The sequence below is a fragment of the Nycticebus coucang genome, chromosome 7 (genome assembly GCF_027406575.1).
Source record: "Nycticebus coucang isolate mNycCou1 chromosome 7, mNycCou1.pri, whole genome shotgun sequence".
Classification (NCBI taxonomy): Eukaryota; Metazoa; Chordata; class Mammalia; order Primates; family Lorisidae; genus Nycticebus; species Nycticebus coucang.
In genome coordinates, this window is record NC_069786.1 from 66,442,110 (window position 1) to 66,454,935 (window position 12,826).

General features: G+C 42.3%; 1 protein-coding gene across 1 annotated transcript in view; it reads left to right on the forward strand.

Annotated features, from left to right (window-relative positions):
* The window catches only part of MYO3B (myosin IIIB), a 493,981-nt gene that overhangs the window by 26,927 nt on the left and 454,228 nt on the right, over positions 1 to 12,826 (forward strand). Inside the window, 1 exon segment of the mRNA XM_053596463.1 lies at positions 6,419 to 6,564. Coding sequence (XP_053452438.1) covers positions 6,419 to 6,564 — 146 coding nt within the window.

Here is a 12,826-nt window from a genome sequence, read left to right on the forward strand (position 1 = left end):
CCCTACCCTCGGTCTAGACTGAAATGCAACTATAATCCTGGGGCATTTCATGGCTCATGGTGGCCTGAGTAAATGTATTTGAGAAGGGATTTTCTTTCATTCTTTTTGTATTAATCTCATGGGACCCACTTTATTTATTATTATTATTTTTTTAGAGACAGAGTGTCACTTTATTGCCCTTGGTAGAGTTCTGTGGCGTCACAGCTCATAGCGACCTCCAACTCCTGGGCTTAAGCAATTCTCTTGCCTCAGCCTCCTGAGAAGCTGGGACTACAGACGCCAGCCAGAACGCCTGGCTATTTTTGTTGTTGTTGTTGCAGTTTGGCCGGGGTCGGGTTTGAACCCGCCACCCTCGGTATATGGGGCCGGCGCTCTACCCACTGAGCCACAGGCACTGCCCATGGGGACCTACTTTTATAACCAAGACATCGCCTTTAACCTGACAACTTGTTGATAAAGAATCCCAACAGTCAACCAATACCTCAGAAGAAGGAACCACACATTTGGACATTAAGGGAAACTTTTCAATATTTAATAGTACTTTCAAGACACAAAACAAAAAAACTTGCTCCTTTTTATTGTAGAAATAATTTATGCTCCCTATAGACATTTGGAAAATGCAAAAGATCTTAAAGCAGTAATAAGCAAATAAAATATTATCCATACATCAATGACCCAATGATATCTACTATTAATGTTTTGATACTATAGAAAAAGCTGAATGACCAGTATTTTTTTTTTTTTTTGACAGACTCAGCCTATTTCCCGGACTAGAGTGTGTGACATCAGCCCAGCTCACAGCAACCTCAAACTTTTGGGTTCAAATTATCCTCCTGCTTTTGCCACCCAAGTAGCTGGGACTACAGGTGTCTGCCACACACCTGGATAATTTTTTGTATTTTTAGTAAAGATGGGGTCTCACTTTATTGCTCAGGCTGGTCTCTGACTCCTGAGTGCAAGAACTTCTCCCACCCCAGCCTCCCAGAGTGCAGGTTATGGGTGTGAGCCACTGCAGCTGGCCAGTAACTAGCATTTCCATAAACAGTGCTTCAGATGAAGCCCACGGAAAAGGAGTTGCTTGGTTTGCTTGGGAAGAAGAGGTGCAAGGAAATGAAATATTTTGCCCAAATCATCGAAGAAGGGGGTGGCAAAACCAAAAGGCTCTGGATTTGCTGGTATGAGCCAGAGTTGTGCATCTCTCCACAACCCGAGAGCTGCGGACAGTGGTATTTTGTCATCTACTTTCTGGCTGTAGCTGAGGAAAGGGTCAGCCGTTTTCAACAGAAGTCAGCTGACCATGCCCAAGGATGGGTGAGGGCATGAATACGTGGGTCATCGTGAAAGTTCTGAGAGACACGGCAGTCAAGAAACATAAAGTCCATGTGGATGGAAACAAATGAAGCTCCCAGCAACAGCGATAAGCTGAGCAACTGCACTTGCACTTGCGCGGGTGAATCAGAAAGGGCGCTGTCAATCGTCCTTCTTGGAAGTCTGTCTGAAAACTTTCACAGTGACCCGTGTATATGTCCAAGTAGTTGTGCTTTCAAGTTGTGGGTGTGGTTTCACTCCATAAACTCCCGCAGAGGAGAGGAGGAGGAGGTGCTGTGCTGCGGGGCCGGGGGGAGTAACTGGGGGGTGGATTTAAGGCGTCTGAAACGATGGAATTTGTTAGTCTGAGGAAGGCTGTGGAGGACTGCACGGGCCATCAGAGCCACGGCCTGCTGCCTTTTTCCCAAAGACCAGTTGAGCTAAAACAGTAGAGAAAACTTGTTTCTTATTCTTAATTCCCCCCAGAAAGAAAAGTTTTTGGCAGCCAAGGTGGTAACAACCAACATTTAGGAGGCTGAAGCCTATTGCTCGGCAAAATAGCTATTAGCTGGGGCACTAAGGCTACTAGTGCATAGATCTGGCTAGTAATCCCCACATTAGTGTTTTTCCTCCTCCTAATACAAGTAGCAGTGTGGTCTAACCAGAAAAGCCGTAAGTTCACACGGCAAGGTGGGGACCTGGACGTGCTCCATTAACCAGCGTCTGAACGATTGCTCTGTCACAGAAGCTCATCTTCCTTAACGGGGCATTATCACAGCCACTGGCATATTTTCATAGACCTTAAGACCATCTGTAAAGTATTGGCAGTAAAATCCCCTCCAAGTTCCAGCCCTCCTGTTCCCCCACTCTAGTTAGTTTGCACGGGAACGTTAGCAGTACTCACCAAGATCACTTATCTGGAAATCGTGAAGTCAGAATCTTAGACATAGAAGGGGTGGTGTAAGTCTTCATTCCCACCTTGCCATTTTATCGGTCAAGAGTGGTCCAGACAGCATAAGTGATTTGTTTACACCTTGTCTACTATCCTATAAAACTTGTTATATTTCCTAGCAAACTGATTTCTCTTTCTGATTTTCCTATTTTTGTACGTGGCACCATCATTCTCTCGGCCACCTGGGATCAAAATGTCTGTCATATCCCTCTCCACAAACTTCCATTTTAAGTCACTCTCCAAGTCTTCCAAGTCTTCCCTTGGACTTTCTCTCACACCTACCCTGTCCTCTCCATTCCATGGCCACCATCATCATTCCGACTCCTATGATTGAAGTCAAGACTCTACTCTAAGTAAAGGAAAGCATTCACTTGCCCAGGGTGTGTCTTCTCCTTGAGATGGTTAAGGCGAGGTGAAGGCGTGTGGGAGGATGAGGTGTTTGAGGTCCTGGGCCTGATGCTAAAACCCATCTCAACCCCTCTTTCTCCACCCTGCAGTATGACTTACAGAGCCTGGAAAACCTGGTCTCAGAGCAGGCACTAGCTTGCCATTGCCACTCTCCTCCCTTAATGGAGCAGCCCAGCAACTGATTCGGAGAGTTCTTTGAGAGGTCACCTTCTCCTGGGGACAAGGGAACCCAAGATCATTTGACCTTCCAAATATTCTTAACTCAACTTAATTTTACCTGGAGATAAGGAGAATGCTGAGCCAAGGAGAATGATGTTATTTTTTTTTCCCTAAAGAACGGTTACAGATTTTCATGTTATGTTGATAAGGAATCCAGCTGTGTCGACCTTTAGCTGGGATGCATTCTCTTAAGAGTGGTTCTTTAAATTCCATCACACGTATTACCTACATAAGGGGTCTGTTATTCCTGGTAAGGAACAATCCTGAAAGAGAGGCCCTCTGAGAAGATGGAGTTTAGGTGACAAAATCTAAATTAACCTGGTTAGTTTAGTCAAAATGTGAGTACAGAAACTGATAATTTATTGAATATAACCTCTGTTATACATGTGTGTATAGCACTATTATATGGCAATGATTATTTTTACTTATTGTTTTCCCAGTCTGGGTTCGAAGTCTGGCCCTGACAATTGCTAGCTGTGTGAACTGAGCTGACCTATGCTGTTGAACTGAGCTATCCTCCATTTCCACATCTACAAAAGAGGATAATAGCACCTCCTTCACAGAATTATTATAAATATGAAATTCCGTGTATGTTTGACTTTCTCTTTCTGGGGCCCATTACTGTGCCTGGCTCAATAATTATTTGTGAATTATTTTATTAGCATAACTTTTTATAAATTTCCTTGAAGGCTGAACTTAAAGATTTTCTTTGTTATGTGATCAACTGACTTTTGGGCAGAACAGAATTTGGCCAAGAGATGCTTTTCTATTAATCAGACTGAGCTGAAGATACCATCTGTTTGTAAAGAGAAATTGAACCCAGATCAAAGTTTTGAATATTTTATGACAACATTTGAGAAATGCTAGGATGTCTCCATTTCCCACATTTGGATGTGTTCTTGAAATTGCCTTCTGTGTCCCACCAGAAGATGACTAGAAGTTGATTTGAATTTCTCCCTGGAAGTTGGAGACCGAGTACTAGATACCTTACTAGATAATTTTAATTTCTTGCTTAGCCAGCAGTGGTCTCCCTCTAATATCCTAAGCATTTGGAGCCCATATCCTCTATTGGACATGCTAGTACACATTGTCTGAGGACATTTGTGGGGTTGCCGTGGTTTGTCACTTAATTATGATAGGTTCAGTTTATGTTTCAGTTGGCCACAGTTCCTACTGGGGAACCATAGAATCTAATTTTTTTGTCCTTCACATGGCCCATCACAGTGTCATGAATAAGAACAGTGAACTATTTGCTGACTGATAGGTCTAAAATTATGTTTGTACTACACTTTTGAAAATGTCATTTCTGAAAGGGAAGATGTTAATAGCCTTCCCTAGGGATCTTTAAAAATAGTGTAGGGTCTCACCTGATTAGGGTGAAGAAAGTAAGGTCTTCGGGGCAATGAAATGACCTCTGGTTCTAAAATTGGAATTATTTAAACTTCAGTTTGAGTGCATGTTTGAAAATGATGTGTTAAAACTATGACCATATATTCTAGAATATCCTATTCTATGATAGGATAGTCTACTCAGAAGACAGGGATGGAGCTAGGCCAAGGATGTGGGTATATGGAAATGTTGTCCAGTCCAGAAGCGAAAAGAGAAGGGTAGAGAGCAAATATGTGGGCAAGAGCTCAAGGTCTGGGGCAAGGTGGTTGATACATTTTGCCAGGCTTTGCAAGTCAATGAACTGGATTTGAAAGAGAGTAGTTGCACTAGTTTTCTGTCACTGACATCAACAACACAAATTCAGTGGTTTAAAACAACATGTTTCTATTACCATAGTCTGTTTTGTGCTTCTGTACCAGAATACCAGAGACTTGGTAATTTACACATAGTAGAAATGTATTTGCTCACAGTCCTAGAGGCTGGGCAGTCTAAGATCAAGATGCTGGCATCTGGTGGGCACCTTCTTACTGTGTCCTCACATGGCAGAAGGCAGATGAGGGTGAAACCCACTCTTGCAAGCCCTCTTCTTAGCGAGTGGAAACCTCATTACCTAACCACCACCCCCCACCCCCCACCCTATTTCCCAGCACTGTTGCATCAGGGGTTAGATTTCCAACACATGAATTTTGGGGAACACATTCAGATCATAGCAGTTTTCTTGTGATTCTCTAGGTCAGAAGCCAGTATGACTCTTCGCAGGATAAATCAACTTCTCCATTTGGATGTCTCCCAGCTATCCAAACCTTCGCGTGTCCTAAGTGGAGCTCTAGCTTGTTACGCCACACCTGCTTTTCTTACTGTCTGCCCCAATTCAATTCTGACAGTTGCTCAGGTCAAATACTTGGAGTTATTCTCAACTCCTTTTTCTTATAAGCCCCATTCAGCGAATCCAGTTGGCTCTACCTTCGAAATTATATCTGGAATCTGATTATTGCTCACCATCTCACTGTCTCTCAGCTGGATTCCTGCAGTAGTAGCATTTTTAACAGGCTTTGTTTTTTCTACTCATGTCCTATTTCAATTTATCCTCAGCACAGTACCCAGAGTGATCTTGCTAAAACATAAGCCAGGTCTGTCACTCCTCTGCTCACTATAGTCGGCTGTTCCATCTTATTCAGCGAAAAAGCTAAAGACATTATGATGACTTAGAAGGACAGTCTTGTCACTATGGTTTCCGTGTGTTCACTGTCAGCACCACTTGTCAACCTTGTAGGAATTTAGATCAGTGGACATTGAAGTTTGCCACCTGCCCTTAGCCATAGGTCATCGTGGCAGGGGATTTCAGATCAAACAGGGGCACCAGATTATTCCACACTCTTCAGCCACCCCCCTTACTTCTCCCATCCCCATTATGATAATCATCAGGGTCTGAGTGTAGGGGCTTTCCCTGCCTGACTCAAAAAGTTGATAGAAACAGATTTCTCTACAGGGTTCCGTGCTCCACAGTGCAATGACAAACCCCGGGTCATTTTCTGGTTCTGCTGCTCTTGTACCATCAGGTCAAGAGTTGGAGTGGCAGTTGCTGCTATAATGCAAACCAGTTTGGGGGCTTGAGGAAGGGGCAGACGTTCTTGGAGAAAGGGAATGGGGTGAAATGGTTCCTACTTTATGTTAACCATGCCAATCTTCCAACATTTTTTTGTAGAATGGGTGAGACTCCTGGGGAGTTCATGCAGTAGACAAGCATCTCTGAGAACAATTGCTCGTTGTTGAATTCAGGGTGAGGTGAAGGATGAGGACGAGGCTTCCTTACAAGGCAGGGTGCGGATGACAGTGGGTCACTAAGCCTTGTGCTTCCCCTTGGCACAGAGGGGCTTCCCCTTGGCACTGTTTATGGTACTTAGAGGTTTAAATGCATGCCTTTTGAACTGAACTGACACATTTTAATAGTTAATGAACATATCAGATGATAAATTAGTCACATACAAATAAGGCCTAGAATCCATGCATCTCATTATTACTGGAAGTTAATATCAGTGTGGCCAAGGAAACTGAGAGGGGGCTAAGATTGGCTAGGAGCCTTTTTAGGACATTTGAGGTGGCAGTGAGGTTGATGTGTTGTGTCCTGCTTTTATCTAATAGGTCATTGCTTGTGAGCAGCAGTATGACTCTTCCTATGACGCTCGCTGTGACGTCTGGTCCTTGGGGATCACAGCTATTGAACTGGGAGACGGAGACCCGCCCCTCTTTGACATGCATCCTGTGAAAACACTCTTTAAGATTCCCAGGTAGGCCACAAGATGGCGCTCTTGACACGTCAGTTCTTTGTGAAGGCGTCTACTTAGCGGGATGATAAATAGTAGTTCATAAGTAATTTCTCTCCAAACCTGACAAAGCCTGTTTATGAAATATATTTCCTTTGAAAAAAATAAGTGGGAGGAGCTTAGAGAGGATGTGTCTGAAAGATAACATACCCGGAGGAACAACAGGACCATGTTGGAACAATTGCATATTTTCAGCATCTGTTTTTTTTTTTTTTTGAGATACTCATTTTTTTTTGTGTGTGTGCTTTATGTGCTGTGATGACAAATGTAATTTCGGATTAAGTGATCTGTCTAAATACTGGTGTTATTTATTTATTTATTTTTTTAAGGCTAATCAAGTGAAGAGTGGGCTGGTGTTATTTTTCAATTATATACTTTCTCTAGCATTCAGGACAATTTGGGGCTTTAAAAAATATGTGTATTACACTGCTCTATCTACTCAGACCAGGACTGGAATGTATTAGGAAAATGTTAAATCAATCATATGTCTTACTTTCCATCCTTTAATTTCTGTCTCAGTGGGAATTCTGCTGAAAGAAGTCTGTTTGGAAGGTACTTAAATGTAACTATATTTTATACTCTATGGATTCATTAGGAGTTTATACAAGAGATTTGGGTGGCTGTTGTTCTCTGAAATCAGGCTGATACTCGGGCAGCACAAGGCTCTAGTTATGGAAGAAGCACCTTTATGGGGACTCCTTCCTGGGGAGGGTGCAGATTGATAGATAATTTGTATCTTTCAAAGAAAGGCTCTGGTTAGGGCAGGCTGCAAGCCATTGCTTTAACAATACAAGTATTGACCTCTCCTTATCTGTGCAATCACACAGCCATCACAGCCTTTAAAAAATTTCTCGTGATTGCAATTTGCATTTCTGATTAGGTCTATTTATATGCAGATGAGGCTCTCTGGTGTTCATCATCATAGCGTTATCGTTTTATACCTAATCCAGATGTGAACAACCACCAACCACTAGTCCAAAAATGATTCTCACCCAAATCTGGGTTAGTCTTTCTGCCTTTTCCAAAATACAAAAATAGGTCACAATGATCAGAGAAGCAGATGAAACTCTTGGCTTTTTAAATTAATAGCCTGGTAAGCATTCAAAAGGTCATAAGAATTCAGGAGCCAAAAGCAGCATTGTATGCAGTAATACAGCAGAAAATGAGAACCAGTATCTGGAATGTTTTGGGTGTGTGCTTTGATTTTTTACAAATGATTTGCCCCTCACCATTTATTTATTGTGGCAAGATATCAAGATTAAGATGTGGCTTCTGATTAGCATGGTAGATATACTTTTGATAAGATATCATCTACTTGGGTGTATTTTTTTCTCTCTTTTTAGCATGCATTTGTGTATAGACCAACTATTCAAAAATTTGTTAAGGTGAGGAGTATGTGTGTAAGTGTGAGTGTGTGTGTGTGTGTGTGTGTGTGTGTGCGTGGGTGCCTGTGTGGTTAAATAGACCCTTCATGTCCAATGCCTCTAACATAGCTTGCTTCTGTGTCCAGCCAAGCCTCTGATCTCTAACCACTCCTCCACTCTTGGTCCACTTACTCCTTCCATCTTGGGAGGAGCATTGGCTGCCTGCCCCAGGACAGAATGGATCGCTAGGACAGGGCAATTGCTAGAAATGGATCCTTGTTCCAACGTAGACTGAGGCCTTCTTCCTCTCCTCCTAGGGTAACCTTCTGCCCTTTTTACTGTCTCTTGGCTTGGTGAATAAGACCGGAGCAGGAAATGTCAACGATAATTGGTTGCAGATTCCCAGCGCAGTTATATGTGCTCATGTGTGCTAAGCACTCGCACAAACTTCACAACTGGCTTGACGTTCCTGGACAGGAATGACAGACGTTTTTTAAAACATTTTAGCATATATTCAACTGCTTTTTTCTTCCTGAAACCAGGGGAAATGTGTTGGGCTCATGTTCGTGTTCATGTTCAAATAACCAAGTTATTTACTTAAAAATTATCCTGCCAATTAGAATTACAGATTGAGCAAGTGTGTGAGTGTGCATGTGTGAGCATGTACACTACCTTAATTTTCAGTGCTAAAAAGGTATCCTTTCCTCAGAAAATCTCTTCAGTGAAAACTGGAGAAATTAGCACTTACGTATTTTAAAAGGCATTTAGATTATTTACCTGTGTGTTTCATGTGTATCCATCTCACTTTTCCCCTCCCCTTCCAATGGAGAAAAGCAAATGACAAATAATGACAAACGACCTTTGAATCCATTTGGCTTCAGAATTTTCTTTTTCTATTTGGATGTGAGTATTTTTAGTTTTCTAGAATTCTCTTCAATTAAATGATAAAGTCTGTTTCCAGGTATGCTGGGATCAGGAGTACTGTGTGTGGCTTCTGCCTCTGGTTTTTCTCACTTGCAGGGAAGGGTTGCAGCCTTTTCCTTGCTGGAAATATATTGAATAAATTACCAAGTAGGAGAATAAAAGAAAACCTTGATTGAGTCAGGGAATAAGTGACTTTCACAATTTGCAATGGACTTCGGAGTTTAAAAAGTGCTGGTGACTTGTGAGCCTTAAATGTCAACAAAGCAAATAATTGCGAAGGTTCCCTGGGCACTGTCAGAAAATAGGAGGTGATACCTGCCTGGATGTGGTTGATTTGGCTGCGGGTCTCCTTGTCTTTCCCCTGTCTCCTTTTTCTTGACCTTCACATTAGAAGATGACACACGAGGTAGTCATGACCTATCTTTGATATACTGCGTGACTCACGATCTTCCCTGCACTGTGATCACACGGAAATTATCTGCTGATTGGTAGAGCAGCCCCTGTTTGCTGAGCCTGTCAGTATGTGTCATCTCAGTTAACGCTTTAGCTCCAAAAAAAGTCACCCTTCTCTGACTGTCACTGTTCCATTTGCTGCTATTTTCCTCCGGGAATTATGAGAGAGGAAAAGAACGAAAACCATTTCTCTGAACATCAGTGGATTGAACCCTCTCTCATGATACTTTCCTGAGGACTCTTTAAAATTCCAAAGGCTTAGACAGGATCTTGAAGATCACCTGGATATATTTTCACTTTAAAGGACATCTTTGTCATAGATATAATTGCAGGAATGAGTAGAGTTAGGGGAACTCCTATGCTGAAGAGTCTTTGGCTAACGACCCCTTCGACCTCCACAGAGGGGAGTGAGGAAGGCAGGGGGGACAAGTGTGGGTATGCGTGCTGGACAAGCAAACAGCGCTCTGTTGCCACCCATTTATTTGGGTCCAGCTGACTCCACCTAGTAGCTCACTGTACTTCCACTTTATTCCTTGTGGAAAAATGTAGAATGTTTTCAAGATTCTCAGCATTCATGCCCTTGGCTGGAAGTGGATGAGACTGAGTGGCCTAAACATTCCAATTTCTGTCTGAAGCTGGTGATTATCCCTTTGCAAAGAGAACTTTCCCTGCAGGACACAATTGAGAAAAGGAGAACTCATGATAATCACCAATTCACATTTTGGCTTATTTCCCTCACTAAGTCTAGGCTGTTCTGAAGTCATCTGTACCCAATTTTTAAGTTTCCTAGGGCTGCTTAAAACAACAGAAACTTATTCTTTCACAGTTTGGGAGGCCAGGAATCCAAAATCAATGAGTCAGCAGGGCCACCTCCCTTGGAAGACTCTAGAGAAGTGTCCTTCCCTGACTCTGCAGGCTTTGGGTGGCTCCTGGCTTTCCGTGGCTGTGGCAGCAGGACCCCAGTCTCTGCCTCCGACTTCACATGGCCTCCTCCCTTTGTCTCTGGCTCTTTCTATCTCTTGTAAGGACATTGGATTTAGGGCCTGTCCTAATCCACTGTGATTATATCTTGAGATCCTTGTCTTAATTCTATCTGTAAAAATCCTTGTTCCAACTGAGGTCACATTCTCAGGTTCTGAATAGAGCTATCTTTTAGGGGCCATAATTCTACTACCCCCACTGACTTTTATGTTGGCCAAATTCTCCAAGAAACTAACTGGGGGGAAATACAAGACAGTTAGCTAAATGATGATGGGAAAAAGTAATAATGGCTATGAAGTATCAAGTGCTAACTATGTGGCAGGCACAGTGTTCTATGTGTCACAGATATCAATGCATTGAGTCCCACAGCAACTCTGAGAAGTAGGTACTATCATGACCCCTTTTTTCCAGACAAAAAACTGGAAACCCAAAGAGGTTAAGCAGCTTGCCCATGGTCATGAACCATGGGGAGGAAAAATGATTGGAATCTGAGAAGTTTGACTCTAAAGCCCACACCTTTTGTTGCTACATTGAAAGTTAGTCCTTACTTAAATTATATTTATTTGCTGGTGAAGTAAGTTTAAGCCCGATGAGAACAGGGCATATAGAGATGAATGGAACATGGCCCTAGCCTATAAGAGGCTTACATTCCAACATCCTTACTCCTGCTTCAGATTTTAAACGGACATTGTCAACCTTAAATCTCTCCCTTCTCCAAATTCCCCTTCAAGCTTTTTAATCCCCAATTTAAAACATTTAAGACTTGTGTTTAAACTAAAAAACTTTAGACTATATGTTATGCAAAAGCAGAGCTACGTTAAGATACCATTATTGGTATCCAGAATTTTTTGTCCTATTTCACCCTCCTTGTAAACTTGCAACTACCCTGGGTCAGGGCTATTTGTGCTAGAGCAAATCTTTCCCCCCCTTGCCTTACTCATAATTTTTCTCTTCCCTTTTATTTTTTTTCAGTAGGAAAAGCCGACGTTTGGTTCTAGGGGAAATGGAAATTTGTTTCTAGCATCCTGAGTTGGAACGCATTTTCCCATGAAAACAGTATTTTCAATAGTTATTTAGGAAGAAGCAATATAAGAGCTGAAGTTCTCTACTTTGGGTGCATTTTTAGGTTGTTGTGGCTAAATTGAGTTTCATGGCCTCCTCTGAGGACTGAGACTCCCTCTAGAACTTTATGCATATGGAAAAAAATGCTTTTCAAGTTCTAACCTACCAATTTACAAAAGTGCTTTAGAACACAATCCACTGGGATTTGGGAATGCCTATGTCTTCTACCTTAGGACACCTCTAACTTTGTTCATTCAAACTCAGGCTTATGTTGGATGCTTGAATTGCAGAGATAAACATGAGTTTTGTGTGTGTGGTGTTTTTTGTTTGTTTGTTTGTTTGTTTTGAGATAGAATCTCACTCCGTCGCCTGGGCTAGAGTGTGTGGTGTCAGCCTAACTCACAGCAACCTTAAACTCCTACGTTCACACAATCCTCCTGCCTCAGCCTCCTGAGTAGCTGGGACTACAGGCATGCACCACCACACCAGCTAATTTTTCCATTTGTAGCAGAAATGAGTCTCACGTTGCTCAGATTGGTCTCCAACAGCTGACCTCAAGCGATCCTCCCACCTCCGCCTCCCAGACTGCTAGGATAACAAGCACGAGTCCTTGCAGCCGGCCCATGACAGAAGTTTTGCTCTCAAGGAGCACCATAGTTTTTCTGGCTTCTCTTCATTTATTGTAAAGGTAAAATGGGCAGAATTTGGATAAGAAAAAGGAAGAGAAATCAGACTGGGAATCGAGAGTCTGGGACATCTTGCCGGGATACTGAGAGTGGTGGGGATCCAAGGCCATGTCACCACTTGAAACATTTTTGAGTCTATTTGAAAGGTCTCCTTAGGGACTCAATGCCTATAATTGACTCTTGTCCTGAAATAGAATCCTTAAGCTGAATTTTCATCTGACATAGGCATTTTTTTTTAAAGGTAGAGAATCTTTTTGATTCTGACTTTACTAACTCACAAACCAGTTCCTACATGGGAAGCAGCAGCCCCTGCCTGCTCTTCCTCTGTTAGACGCAGAGGCAGCAGGGAGCTCCGAGTCACCAGTAATTGTCTCACTATTACAGAATTGTCACAGGACATTTTCCCTTAGGGCTGTGAAATATAAGGAAAAGAAATTAAAACTGAACTATTGTTGAAGTGTAATGAGTGAGGGGTGGTGGGTGTTTAATGGCCTGGGGAGGCTGGATTTGCCCCGGGGGAGTTTTAGTTTCTCTTCACCAACCTATGTCACTTAGCTATTGGCCTTTTAAGCAATGAACCCTCACAATCCCAGCTTCACTCATAAAGCAAGAAGTGCTAGAAGAATTAGCATCATTCAGCATTTATTGAGTACCTAATAGCAAAAAAAGTTTTGAAATACTCCTATAGAAAAACTATTATCTTTTATGAGTCTTTTTCTTTCTTTAGGGAGATTTCCAGTCCCATTTTTTAGTGGA